The following is a 14,641-nucleotide window of genomic DNA, read 5'->3' on the forward strand; positions in this document are numbered from 1 at the left end:
AGATCCTATTCCTGCAACCCCACATATTTACCCTGCTAATCCCCTGACAGTAGGGGCAATTTAGCATGGGCAATTTAGCATAGCCAATCAACCTAACCTGCACATCTTTAGAGTGTAGGAGGAAACCAGAGCACCCGGAGGAAACCCGTGCAGACACGGGGAGAATGTGCAAACTCCACACAGACAGTGACTCAAGGCCAGAATTGATCCTGGGTCCCTGGTATTGTGAGGTAGCAGTGCTAACCACTGTGCCACCGTGCCGCCCGCAATCCTAGGCAATACAGTAACAATTTACGTGTAAGGAACTATTTCAGACAGTGAAGTGCTCCAGCACTTTCTCTGCAGCATGCATTGCCATATTAATACTTAATAGACACTGAGAATCACATAACTATTTCATTAGATTTTGTACATGATTTTTTATTATACAGGTCGGAATAACTTTTCTAAATAGAACTTGCTTAGTGAAGACACCTACTTTGGTTTTTGAATCTTAGTATGCTGCCACAGTATGAGAACAATTTTGTAAAATTCAGGAAAGCCCATTGATTTGAAGGAAAGGTATACCTAAAGAACTGAGCTTTATTTCTTTTCTCTCAAAACAAAGGAAAACCTGAACTACCCAGACAGCCAGGATCAACAGCACAGTATGATGCAGAGACCCCTAAATCGGACCATGCTTCACAAAATACAAGTGAAGATGAGGCATCACATCAGAACAGTGATACCTCCAGCAGCTTTTTTGAAACACTAAATTGGGAAGGTGAGCGTTGCGTGATTTTGATGAATTGGTCAGGTTTCAGCCAGTGCAGTAAGTGGAGGTTTCATTTAAAAAAAATAATTCTTGATTTTTATTTTGCATGGGTATTTATTTGAAAGCAAAATTACACTGCACCTGCCAAAGAAGCACGTATTGCAGTTACAATAACATATTAAAAAGTTAAGTATGCTTGCTGTTAAATTCACAACAAAGTAAAACTACTAGGTTTTTCACCTTGTGGAGCAATATTGGACAAGCTTCATAAATTATTTGTCTGGAGGGCAAGCATTGATGTTGACCTTCCTCCTTCACTGAGCTCCTATTCTTCCATTATTCAGGTTAGTGAGCCACCCGAATACGCACATTGCTGTGTTTGTGAAATCAGTTAAACCTAGATTCAAACTGTACTCTTACACAGAAACTTTGGAAAAGTACCAAAAATACAAATAATTATTTCACTGTGGCAAATTAGGCAGACACTGTTCTGAGTAATATTAAGCATGTAGAATGTCTGAAGTCAGCCGGTGTTGAATGCCATTAAATTTGTGCACTGCTTTAATTTATTTAGGGACAAGGTAATATTTGTGTCTACCAACAGCAGAGCATCCTCTACTTTTAGCCTACTTTTCTTTTGTTTCAAACTTTTGTTATGTTTCAAATATTCTTCGAGCTCTGACAAAGGGTCACCCAGACTCGAAACGTTGGCTCTATTCTCTCTCCACAGACGCTGTCAGACCTTCTGAGATTTTCCAGCATTTTCTGTTTTTGGTTCTTCAAAATTAGATTGTTTTAAATTTGACTTTCTGCTTTGAAATCATGCTATTGAAGACTTCCTCCACTCCTGCCTCAACTCCCCATCAACTTTGAACTCCCACTTGTCTGTGGGCACACAAGCTGAGCCATCTAGGAAATGCACAGATTTTTGTAGAAGATTTTCCAATTGGATTAGTGCACTGCCACGTGTGAGACGCACAAGGCAGGTCTCCCATCTGTGCTGAGTTAGTTGGCCTCAACTGGTGGGAAGACATCCATTGAACTCTGCATTTCTGAATGAAGGAGAGGGAAATTCAATGCATTTTCCTGTGCTTTTCTCCAGAGTTTCTTAAGCAAAATGCTTGCGTTTGGTAACCAGCTGGCTGTTATGACCCTCATGGTCAAATGGCTCACCAATTCACTGACCAAGCTGACATGAAATATAATAGGTTGTTGAGATAACAAAGCCATTTATTTACCTTGAAACTATAACCTGTTACAAGTTATAATCTAAAGACAATGCAGAAACAAGTTAAAATGTAAATAATATATTTGCATATAGTGATTTTAATAGTTTGTGTGAACCTAGCCAGTTTGGGTCTGACACTTTGTTTGTTTATCAGAAACAAAAGAAGACTCTAGGGCCACTGAAGGACAGTCTCCAGATGAAGGTCACCCAAGCTTGGTGGATGACAGTGGGCCATCAGATGATGATTTTGCTGCTTTTTCCAGTGAGCGCAGCACAGTGAAGGCTGATGAGCCAGAAAGCCCAACTCAGCCAGAACAAACAAACACTGTGAACTTTTTCTTTGAAGCAGATTTTGAAGGACCAGCAGAGCAAACTACAGAATCTCCTACTGAGGACAATGTGGATTTACTTGGACTGAACAGTGATGTCCAGTCTGACGTTGCCCCTCTTACAGTGGAAATGAAGAGTTCATCGAGCAATGCTGACCTGCTGAATGATTTGTTTGCTGGTGGCCCACCAGAAATGCAGCAGGAGTTCTCGGCTGATCTTATTGGGGGAGGGGACGATTTATTTTTTGGTGGGGCACCTCCACCCCGAGTGGAACCAGTTCCTGTACCTTCTACAGTGCAGACTTCGGCAGGTAGGTATTGCTACAGATGGATATCACACAACTGCCAGATAACTAGAACTGTTAATATGTTAATATTGGATGCTTTTTTGTTCAATGATGGAGTGATTGGTCTAGAAATTGAAATAGAAAGGGTGTTAATGTGTCTGGCGAAAATATTTTCATGTTTCCCTGCCTCCCCTCAAAAGTTTTGCTCTTGTGTTGTGCTCTGCATCAGGCACCTTCTAATACCACAGACTGCAGAGTTCTCTATAGTTGCTGTTTTACTGAAGGTTAGATGGAGATAGATATCAAAGTGGTTGAGCTGTTGTATCTGTTTATCTTCTCCATCTCTCTCTCTCTTCCCCCTCCCCCTCCCCCTCCCTCCCTGCCACCATCACAACCACCGCCGCCCCCTCCCTGAACTGAAACTATTTGTCTCTTGGAAACATTCTATCTACTGGCAGAAAATTGCTCATAAACTCACTGCCCCAAGCCAAATAGGTTTGCGTGTTGAGCAACCCTGGCACTTGATCGTGTGACCTGGTTCGAAACAGAATATGACTGAAGTTGCCAGACTGCCTCTGTAAATTTCATGTTAGTTTTGGAACGTGCAATACGGGAGGGGCAAAATTGTGAAACAGTGTGAGACTGCACACCGTAAATATGATATTTGTGTAACTCATCTTGAATTATTCAGCACAATAAACTCGTCTCTCTCGAATTACATAATTTTACTAGAGGACCCTTCCAATCATCAGTGTCCATTGTGACTTAATTAACATGAAATAAGGGTTAACCTATAATACATTGTTGTATTTCTATGTGGCATGCTAAGGGGGAGTAATGCATTTAATACTTGAGCTGACAATGTGCCTGAGCTTCATTATTGTAGTAATGCAGATGTTTTGTTCCTTATTTACCCAAAGGGAGGTTTAGCACCTCAATTTTGATTAGTTTCTGATGTTTATTTTTCTAGTTATTTTATTATCTTTAAGTACGCCAGCCTATTTTTTTTATGAAGGACAAGGGATCTTTTTAATTTTGTGCAGTATGCATAATTGTAATTGTATTTTTTCTCATTACCCCAGTTATCAGTGGAGTAGGAAATGATTTTGACAAAATGGTGAGGTTTCCATTTAAAAGAATAGATGAACAGAATTTTTATTCACATTTTCAAACCTTTGCGTAAACCAGGAATTGTGAATGGTAGGTGTAACTAGAAAGTGACTTTGCACATGAATTGTATTGGGCAGAGTTGAAACTGTTGGCTTGAATGCCATTTTGTTAGTCGTTGATTAAGAATCTTGCAGCGTGGAATAAAATATTTCCTTCTAAATTCTTGAATATATCAGTTCAGACTGGGTGCACTTGATCAGAAGAAACTTTTGAAAAACGTGTTCCTATTCCTGATCAATCGTCATGATAAAAAGGGTATCCATAAGTCCCCAATGGTCACTTTGCTTACCTACTTTAATTTGAGGCTATTATCCATTATACACCTCCATAAATCAACAAACAGAAATTTAAGTGTAGGGGTATTTTAGCACTATTCCTTACTCAGTTATTGTTCTGAAATGTTAGTCATGCTGAATGATCTTAAAAGATGAGTTTGCAAATATGCCAGTTCTGAAGAAGAGTCATATTGGGCTTAAAATGTTCTGACCTGAATTTTTGACCCATTGGACACGCATTTGGCAAGCCTGGAAGTAAATGTGAAAGGCGTTCCTAGCCCCATTTAGCCCCAGGCTAATTAATGGCCATCCAGTGTGCAACTTGCTCGGTGAAAGGCTCAGCGCTGTCTGGAAGGGCAGGAAGAGGATGGGCACCCAAGAAAAAGGAGGTGTGTGTGCTGGTGCTTCTAATGTGCTCCCTCAGAGGTCAGCCTCTGCAGAGCTGTCTCCGGGAGTTGCTTGCCTGTGAAAAATACATATTGATGTTAAAACTATGCCAGAAGTGTCTAGGCAGCACAATCGTACATATATCTCAGTCTCCAGACACATTTGCTAATTTTGCTTCAGCCCTGACAGTTCATCCTTGCCCTAGATTCAGATTGCAGCTAAAATATAAAAGCCGCTTGGCCAATCAGTGCACCCAACAACCGTTAAAGCAGCCCGGCCTCATAAAATTGCATTCAGTTGTTAGAAAGTAACCAATGACAAATTTGTATTGGATGTAATGTGACCAATGGGAACAAGTTGTAAGGGTCAGTTGACCCACTAAAACATGGACCAATCATAGAGTGATGTGATAGTCAGCTGACCAACTGATCACTATAAATAAGGACTATGTAGAATTGTGGGAAGCTTGGAGTGGCCCAGGGTGAGGCCCCAAGTTTGAAGTAATGATGTTTCTTTATTAAACCCTTTCTTTGATTTATAAGTTGGAGTAAGTTTTGTTGTTGTTTCATTAGCTGCATTTTGAAGAGTTCCTTCTGAAGAAATACAGTTGGCCCCTCAATTAGCTAAATAGCCTGCTTGATTATCGGTGGGTGTGCTAACACACCTCCCACGTGCCCACTAACTGAAATATTGTGCAAGTGCGCGATGATATCAGGACATGTGCTCCTTTCGAGTTCAGGTGAGCATCTGCCCGAACAACGTAATGCTCTGGCCTGTTTCTCTCTCCACAGCTACTGCCAGACCTGCTGAGTTTTTCCAGCACTTGTGTTTTTATTTCAGATCTACAGAATATGCACCATTTTGTTTTTATTGTCAATGTGTCAAATTGATTGACACTTCAACTCGTGCCTACGTAAAGCTTCTCTCTAGTCAGCTCCTCACTTTTTGGTTAAATCAGTAATGTACACTCTGCATTTTACATTGTTCATTGACTAATGACAGGCATGGTAATAAATCAACTTTATTTGCCGGTAAACTTTATTTTTCAGCAGACTCCTTTGATCCATTTGGTGCTGCATTTTCAACAGCTAAGCCTGATCAAACTGAGCCAGATTTATTTGGACAGTTTTTTAGTCCTAATGCTCCTACTTTTTCATCCACAAATGGTATGCCTCATCCATCCTCAAGTTCAGATTTCTTCAGTATGGGTAAGGTTACCTCGATTTTATTTAATTCTTCCTCTATTGTTTGTTTTGGACTTATGTTATTCAATAGAGAGGCTGTGTTTACAGATCATATCTGCTGTCCATCTTATCTTCATACTTCAAGTACTGAGTTTCTTACCATCCCTATTTAATGTTAAAGACCATTATCCTGTCCACGAGGGATATTGCAGTGAAAGTTTTTTGAATTCAAAATCCTCACCACTCAAATAAAATTTGCACAAAACATTGTCTGTAATGTAATGAATATTTAAAACAATTATTCCCTTTTATAGCAAAGAATGCATTTTTTAAATTTCTGGTTTACAGAGTCCATTATGGATCTGTTGTATTTTAGTTACAAATTAAAGAAATCAATATTGTCAAATACATGTTTGCTTGAATAAGAACTGAAATTTGTTTTTAGCAGTGTATGATTTAGTAGTTAATTAACTGTCCTGGTAGAATACATTAATTAGTGCTAGTTTTTAAAAAATGCTTATAAACAGACAGAAAACATTCCAGTCTGTTGCCATGAATATCTGAGAACGATTCAGGGCGACACAGGGACACAGTGGTTAGCACTGCTGCCTCATAGCACCAGGGATCTGGGTTCAATTCTGGCATTGGGCCACTGTCTGTGTCGAGTTTGCTCATTGTCTGGATGGAATTTGCATATTGTCTTTGTGGGTTTCCTCTGGGTTCTCCGGTTTCCTCCCACAGTCCAAAGATGTGCGGGTTAGGTTGATTGGCCATGATAAATTGACCCTAGTGTCAGGGGATTAAAGGGTAAATATGTGGGGTTACGGGAATAGGGCCTGGGTGGGATTGTGGTTGGTGCAGACTTGATGGGCTGAATGGCCTCCTTCTGTACTGTAGGGATTCTGTGATTTTGTGATTCAACTTATTGTCCAGAAACTTCGGAATAGGAGTAGGCCATTCAATTATTTTAGTCTGTTCCATCGTTCAGTTAGATTTGGCTGATCTGTGCCTCCACTCCATTTACCTGCCTTCGATCAATATCCCTTGATATTCTTATCTAAAACAAATACAATTCTACTGCCATTTGTGTGAAGAAGTGCTTCATGATTTCACTCCTGAATTTCCTAGCAATTTTAAGATAGCCTCTTGTTCTCTGGATTCCCCTACCAGAGGAAAGAGATTCTCTGTATCTACTCTTGTATTAACCTTTTAGCATTTTTAATATCTCAGTTAGACCCCTCAATCATCTATAATGGAATACAAGTCAAGTTCTTGCAAACCTCTCCTTGAAATTTAACTCTTCAGCACTGATATCATTTGCAACTTCACACAATCTTTACTTGGTGTTATCGATTAGGAGTAAGGTTTTGGGTTTCTTGATGTTTCTAAACACTATAGATCTTGTCACATTTCACTTGAAATTCCCCTTCAGTAAATATTACTTGCACGGTTTAATCATTTATTTCTTTAATTTACTGATGTTCAAAGTAAGTGAGTGCTTGACCAAAGTTGATTGGCCTTATTTGCTCTCATATTTTGTAAGATGTGAAAAATCCATAAAACTTCAAACAGACTTGAATATATTGTGAACTGTGAGAATAGTGATGAGAAGACGTAGAACGGTTGATGGAATGGACAGTAATGTGGCAGGTGAAATTTAATGCAGAGAAATGTGAAGTGATACATTTTGTTCGGAAGAATAAGGAAAGCAAATACAAAATCATAGAAACCCGACAGTGCAGAAGGAGGCCATTCGGCCCATCAAGTCTGCACCAACAACAATCCCACCGAGGCCCTATCCCCATAACTCCACATATTTACCCCGTTAATCCCTCTAACCTATGTATACCAGGACACTAAGGGGCAATTTAGCATGGCCGATGCACCTAACCTGAACATCTTTGGATTGTGTGAGGAAACTGGAGCACCTGGAGGAAATCCACGCAGACATTAGGAGAATGTGCAAACTCCACACAGACAGTGACCTAAGCCGGGAATCGAACCTTGGCCCCTGGAGCTGTGAGGCAGCAATGCTAACCACTGTGCCACCATGTTGCCTAATTAAATAAAAAGGATACAATTCTGAAGGGGTGTGGAAACAAGGAGGGTGATGGGGTTATATGTGCACAAATCTTTGAAAGTGGAAGAGCAGGTCAAGAAATGGTGTTAATAAGGCATAAAGAATCCTGCGCTTTATAAACAGGGGCTTAATGTACAAATGCAAACAGATTGTAATGAGTCATGATAGAACACTCATTCCAGCTCAACGAGAAACATAGTTCCCAGGATGAGGAACTTCATTTAGATTGGCGAAGATAGAAACCTTTCGTTAGAGAAGGGAAGTTTGAAAGGAGATTTGTTAGAGGTGTTAAAAATCAGGAGGTATCTGGACAGAATGGAGAAGAGGTTGACAACCAGAGAATATCAATTTAAAGTGAATGACCAAAGAACCAGAGGCGACATGAAAAGCTTTTTTTGCACAGCGAGTGATTAGGATCTGGAATGCAGTGCCTGAGGTCATGGTGGAGATAGATGCAATTGTGCCTTTCAAAAGAAAACAGTTAATAAAAATTTGCAGGACTATGGGAAAATTACAGGGAGTGGGACTAACTGAGTTGCTATCAGAGCTGACACAGAAACAATGGGCCAAATATGCCTCTCTATGCTGTAACCATTCTATATGATAAGTCTTCATTGTCGTTCTCAGGGGGCCTCACCTAGAATGCTCTTTTTTGTTGCTTTTCTAAGACATTTTGCAAAAGTATGCTTTAAAACATGTAAAAATGTATAACTTATAGGTAATAAAATGCAAGGAGCATTAAAATTTGCACCCTGTCTATACAGAATACAGATTTAAAAATGACATTTGTAGGGATGCCTTGCTGTAGTTCACTGAATGTTTGATGATTGTTTTGGGTGTAAATAATCATAGTGCCTTTTAGTACCCTGAGTGTTTTAATGATTTTGAGAAAATGTTTGCATTAGCACAAATTAACCAATTATGCTTACTTCTAGCAAATACACCACCCGAGTTATCCAAGGTATCATCATCTGCCAGTCAACCGGACCTCATGAGTGGCTGGGATGCATGGGCTTCTAGCAGCAACACAGTTCCCCAGCAGAATAATAAGACTGCATTTGGAGCTACAGGTCAAAGTAATACAGGCTTGTTTTAAAATATGCTTTCAATAAAACTGCTGCATCTTCGATGTCTTGTGTTCATGCCTTTTTTAAAAAAAAAGCAACTCGAGATGAGGCATCATTGTTCTGAAAATGCACAACTTGAATTGTTCCCATCTTGTGATCAAGGATTTTTGAGACTTTATAGCTGAGCCCTGGATAGAATAAACAAATCTAATTGAACCTGCTGATCATATAGTTGACTCAGCTATTCAATCATATTGAGGTTTATTTAATTTATTATTTCACTGAATGTGGACATCACTGACAAGGCCAGCATTTATTGCCCATCCCTTTTTGCCCATGAGAAGGTGGTGGTGGGATGCCTTCTTGAACCTCTGCAATCCATGTGAAGTTGGTACACTGATTTAAATACACATCACCAGCTTTCTCGTTATAACAGAATAAAATTAACTAAAGCAATAGTGTTTTATAATGCTTATCACAACCTCAATGTTCCAAAAAGTGTTATAGGCATACTTTTGAAACGCCGTCAGTATTATAATGAGTGAAATATGCCAGCTAATCTGAACACCGTTAGGTCCCACAAACAGCAATGAAATAAATGACCAGACAACTGTTTTTGGTGATTTTGATTGAAGGATAAATGTTGGCCAGAATGGGATGCTGGGAGAATCCCATGTTCTTCGAATGACATAATGGGATCTTTGATGCCCACCTGACAGGGCCTCGGCTTAATGTCTCATTTAAAAGACAGATAATGTAAATATGTGACCAATTTACCACAGTGGAAGAGGTAGATAAGAAACCAATTCTGTCGGTTGTTTGGAATAAATCATGGAATATTATCAGAAGCATTAAACTTTACCAATGTACGCATAGGTAAACTTTTGACTTTATTGATTGAGTGCACCAATATCACATGGACTGCAGAGGTTCAAGACGGCATCTCACCACCACCATCTCATGGGTAATAAGGCATGAGCTGGCCTTGACTTTATTATTTGCAGAAATACATTTACGCCTGTATATCACAGTGTCAAAAGTACCATCCACAGTATACCAAAGCAGTGATTTTTTTTTTAAGCCTCTTTTACTGATATGATGAATTAGCATTACTATTATATTCGTTCATTTGCACTATGTTAGTTGTGATCATTCAGATATATAGTCACTTGAGATCTGTTTTATGTTTTGACTGACAGTTTAATGCAATATAACCAGTATCATTATTATTGACCTTGTATGATACATAGCTGCTAGTCTGTATGTAATTCATGCTTGATTGTTTCTAACGTAGGCTCAACATTTACTGCAACATCAGGTTCTGCCTCCGGTCCTTCATCAAGTATGTCATTTAGTCATTCAAAGTCACAGAGCTTCGACCCATTTGCTGACATCGGTAACCTTGGTTCCAGCTTACCAGGTAATGTCCTGAAACCATCAATGCAGAACCTGTATTTTATCTTTGATCCAGTTACTGAAGTAATCCTTGCTGCTTTTGGCGGCTTGCATTTATTCACTCATAGTTGGTATGCTAAGTACAAGACCTAGCAAAGGAACTGATATTGATGAGATTCATCTGTTTATGATCACAAATTTTCTTTTCCCCTTGTTCAAATCTAGCTTGGATTTTAATGATGTCTGAACTGGGTGTCCAAACTATAATTCATGGGCCCTGTGACTTGTGGACTTGGGCAGTGTGTCCCAGTCAGCTGCAGGCATTTGTGCTTATATTTCTGTGTTAACCACAAACACAATGCCTGAGGTGCAGAATTAGGTCCTTGTATGTCACAGGAGGCCATTCCTATTCTAGTGACCTCTTTTCACCTTGTCCTCTTTCTTCTTTTTTCTTGTCCCTCATGTTACATCAAGCATCTAGTTAAAGTCAATGTTATCTACTTCAACCACTCTATTTGGCAATGAGTTTCACAATCTTACCAATCTCTGCATGAAGAGATACTAAACAATTGCATATTGGAATTTTGTGAAACTGGAGGTATGGAAAGAGTGTTTCTTAATTCTGTTGCTTTGCTGTTGGAAAAATCTGAAATCAAAATGTTAAATTGCATTACCTGAATCTTAAACTATATGCAGATTATTGGGAATATTGATTTAATCTTTAATCGTAGACTATGATCCTAAGCGACCCATAAAAGAGAAAAGCGTTCACATTCGCATTCTAAACTTGATAAACTGTTTGTTTCTCTGTAATGCATTCCCAGACCTGTTTACTTTATTCATTGTAATATCTGTGTTTGATTGTGTATTATCTTCTGTTTCTGTTATGACGACCCTATTTTGTCATACAGCTCTCCACTATTTGTTTACAAAATTATTATGATGGATAATAGGTGGAAAACTTGGCTTCAACAACAGATTGCATTTCTATAGTGCCTTAAATCCAGTAAAATAACTGAAGGCATGTCCCAAGAACATAATCAGTCAACACCACACCACTTGTGGAGCTATTTGGGGAGATGACCAAAAGCTTGGTCAAAATTGTAGTTTTTAAGGAAGTTCCTAGAAATGAAGATGCAGAAAGGTTTAAGGAGGAAATTCTAGAGCTTCTGAGTTAGACAGGCACGACCACAGGTGAGGGAGCAAAATAAGGTGGGGTACACAATAGGCCAGATTAAGAGGAACAGAGATTTCTAATGTTGTAATGTTGGAAGCAGTTAGAGACATTTGGGCAGTCAAGCCCATGAACACAAAGATAAGAATTGTAAATTCAAGGTATCTCTCTATAGGTTAACGAGAACAGGGGTGAATAGGATTTAGTGCAAGTTAAAATACAGGCATCGGAGTTTTGGATGAGCTAAAGTTTATCGAGGGAATGTTTAGTTTGACAAGGTGCAATATTTTGTCATTTACATCGTTACATAATATTTACAGCATGGAAACAGGCCATTCATCCCAGCAGGAGCAAGCTGGTGTTTATGCTCCACAAAAGCGTCCATCCACTCTTCATCGAACCCCATCAACAATATCCTCCTATTCCTTTCTCCCTCATATGCTTATCTAACTTCCCTATAAATGTATTCTTGCAATTTGTCTTAACTACTCCTTATGGTAACAAATTCCACATTCTGATTACTCTTTGGGTAAAGAAGTTTCTCCTGAATTTCCCATTGAATTTGTCAGTGACTATCTTAGTTTAATGGCTGCTAGCTGCAGTTTTCATTGTGAGCAGAAACATTTTCTTTGCATCTAACATTTTGTTAATCTTTATGACCTTTATTAGATCAACGCTCATTCTTCCCTTTTTCTGGGGAAAGAGCCCCATTCTGTTTAGTCTTTACTGATGGTATGATTTCTCAATTCTGGTCTCATTCTAGTATATTTTCTTTACATCTCTCTAGTGCTTCTGTATCCTTTTTATAATATGGGGACCAGAACCATTCCTTTCTCCAATGTGATTGAAACAAGGTTCTACACAGGTTTAAAATAATGAATTGGCTTTTTAACTCTACGCCTTTAGAAATGAACCACAGTGTTTGCTTTTTCCATGACTTTCAGTGATTTGTGCATCTGTATATCTCCCAGACCCTTCCGTTCTGCTACCCCATCTAGACCTTTATTTTTCAAAGGATATGTAGCTTCCTTATTCTTCCTGTCAAAATATATGACCTCACACCTATCTATTTTGAAGTTTTTGCAAATTACACACCTTATTGATATCTTCCTGTATTTTGTTGCATTCTTCCTCAGTATTGATTATCTCCCCCACCCACCACCCACCCAATTTGGTGTCAGTAGCAAATTTTGACATTGTACTCTTGAGTCTAAATCATTTATGTGATTGGTGAACAAAGTCAGTCCTAGCAATGATCCTACCTAGTATGAAAGAGAACAAAAATGTTTGAAATGCTTTCATGTGCAGAGAAAACCTGGATAAATAACAAATTGTATAGTTATTTTACCTTCATATCAATGATTGTTCTACAGGTTCCTTGAGTGGAGGGTTTACGGCTGGAGGAACATTCACTCAGAAAGCTGCCCAGCCAGCAATGAGCAGTGGTTCATGGCAGACAGGCAAAACACTGGGCAGCAATACCACCTCACGACAACAGACACAACAACCAAAGCCACATCAGCCCAGGCCGGCAGCCCAGACCAAACCTAACTACAATTTGAATTTCAGTGTGATGGGAAGGCGGGAGGAAAGAGGCATCCGCGGACCTGGATTTGGTACATTTTAGTTTTAGATTTCAGCTGTTTTTTTTCCCCTAAAAATTATTTATCAAACCTCAGTTTTTAAGGGAGAGGGAAAGAAACTATTTTTAAAGTACATAGAATTAAATATTGAAGGAGACCATTCGGCCCAACCAGTTCATGTTGGTGTTTATCCTCCACACCAGTACTAGTTCTAATTCTATTGTACCCTTTCTTTCCTTTTCATTCAATCACTTTTCAAATCTATTCTTAAATGTTGACACCATTTCTGATTCAATCACTAACTCCACAGTGCATTCCAGGCGTAATGTCACAACCCACTGTGTTTCTCCTTCCAAAAATGCCTCACTTTTAATCTTAATTGTATGTCTCTCATGTTAGGCCTCTAGGATTGTTGTTCAGTCATCCCTTTGAATCACTGTCTCTACCTAACCTCTCCCATCCCTTAATAATTTTAAACACCTCTCACAAAGCAACCTACAATCTCCTCTGTCCAAATGAAAACTGCCCCAGTGTTAGAAAAAGATTTTATTTTTCTTAATATCACTGAATGTTGATCATGGAAGGAAGCTTTCACAGTAGAATCACATTGGGTTTTTTTCTTTCCTGCAGGACCAAAACCAAAAGTTTCTGCAAATGACTTTAAGGATTTGTTGTCTGAGCAAGGATTTTCCAGCACAATGGACAGAAAAGAACCAAAGACTATTGCAGAATTACGAAGAGAAGAACTGACTAAAGAAATGGATCCTATGAAACTGAAGGTTTGAAGAACATATACATTTGTGCAATGACTTTGATTCTCTGCATTACTTTATTTTGTGACTTGTAGCACAGATTTAATTCTGCATTGATTATGTAGTTGCTGCCCTTGAATTTACAAATGTTATCAGAATAGTTTTTCTGAGGTTGTCTCAGACCATCCTGGGTGCATGATAAATCTGCTGATTCCCTATTTTATTCTAAATTTCTGATGTGATTTTATAGATCACCAGAATAGCAAGGGAATCCATATTTTTTTTTACAGAATCACAGAATTGTTACAGTGCACAAGGAGACTATTTGGCCCTTCATATCAGCATCGACTCTCCAAATTCATTTAATGCCATTCTCCCATCTTTTCCCTGTAACCCTACACGTTCGTCCCTTTCAGATAGCAGTCTAATTTCCTTTTAAATGCTTTGATTGAACCTGCTTCCACCACACTCTCAGATGATGTACTCCAGAACTTAACCACTCGCTGCATGAAAATGTTTTTTCTCTTATTGCTCTTGCTTCTTTTGCCAATTATTTTAAATTTGTGCCCTCTCAGTTTTGATCCTTTCACGATTGTTAACAGTTTCTCCCTTTCTACACTGTCCAGATTCCTTATGATATTAAATACCTCATCAAATCTCCCCACAGCCTTCTTTTCTCCAAGGAAAACAGTCCTAATTTCTCCAACATACCTTTGTAAGCAAGGTTCCTCATCCCTGAAACTATTCTTGTGCATCTTTTCTGCACTCTCTTTAATGCCTTACATCCTTCCGAAAGTGCAGCACCCAGAACTGATTACAGTGCTCCTGCTGAGGCCGCAATAGTGACTTATCCAAGTTCAACCTAACCTCCTTTCTCTTGTACTCTCTCTCCCGATTAATAAAGCCTAGGGTACTTTAGCTTTAGTAACCACTATCTCTATCTGTCCTGCCACTTTTAGTGACTTAGGTTAGATGA

At 39.0% G+C, this 14,641-nt stretch overlaps 1 protein-coding gene across 3 annotated transcripts in view; it reads left to right on the forward strand.

Moving 5' to 3' along the window:
- Positions 1-14,641, forward strand: part of gak (cyclin G associated kinase) — a 132,645-nt gene that overhangs the window by 109,751 nt on the left and 8,253 nt on the right. For 2 of the 3 annotated variants that reach the window (XM_078214129.1, XM_078214132.1), the window contains 7 exons: positions 608-763; positions 2,137-2,622; positions 5,480-5,638; positions 8,630-8,770; positions 10,056-10,181; positions 12,704-12,946; positions 13,544-13,692. In XM_078214129.1, coding sequence (XP_078070255.1) covers positions 608-763; positions 2,137-2,622; positions 5,480-5,638; positions 8,630-8,770; positions 10,056-10,181; positions 12,704-12,946; positions 13,544-13,692 — 1,460 coding nt within the window. The remainder of the gene's footprint in view (positions 1-607; positions 764-2,136; positions 2,623-5,479; positions 5,639-8,629; positions 8,771-10,055; positions 10,182-12,703; positions 12,947-13,543; positions 13,693-14,641) is intronic. The other variant, XM_078214130.1, reaches the window with a different exon arrangement.

This window comes from Mustelus asterias, chromosome 6 (genome assembly GCF_964213995.1).
Source record: "Mustelus asterias chromosome 6, sMusAst1.hap1.1, whole genome shotgun sequence".
NCBI lineage: Eukaryota > Metazoa > Chordata > Chondrichthyes > Carcharhiniformes > Triakidae > Mustelus > Mustelus asterias.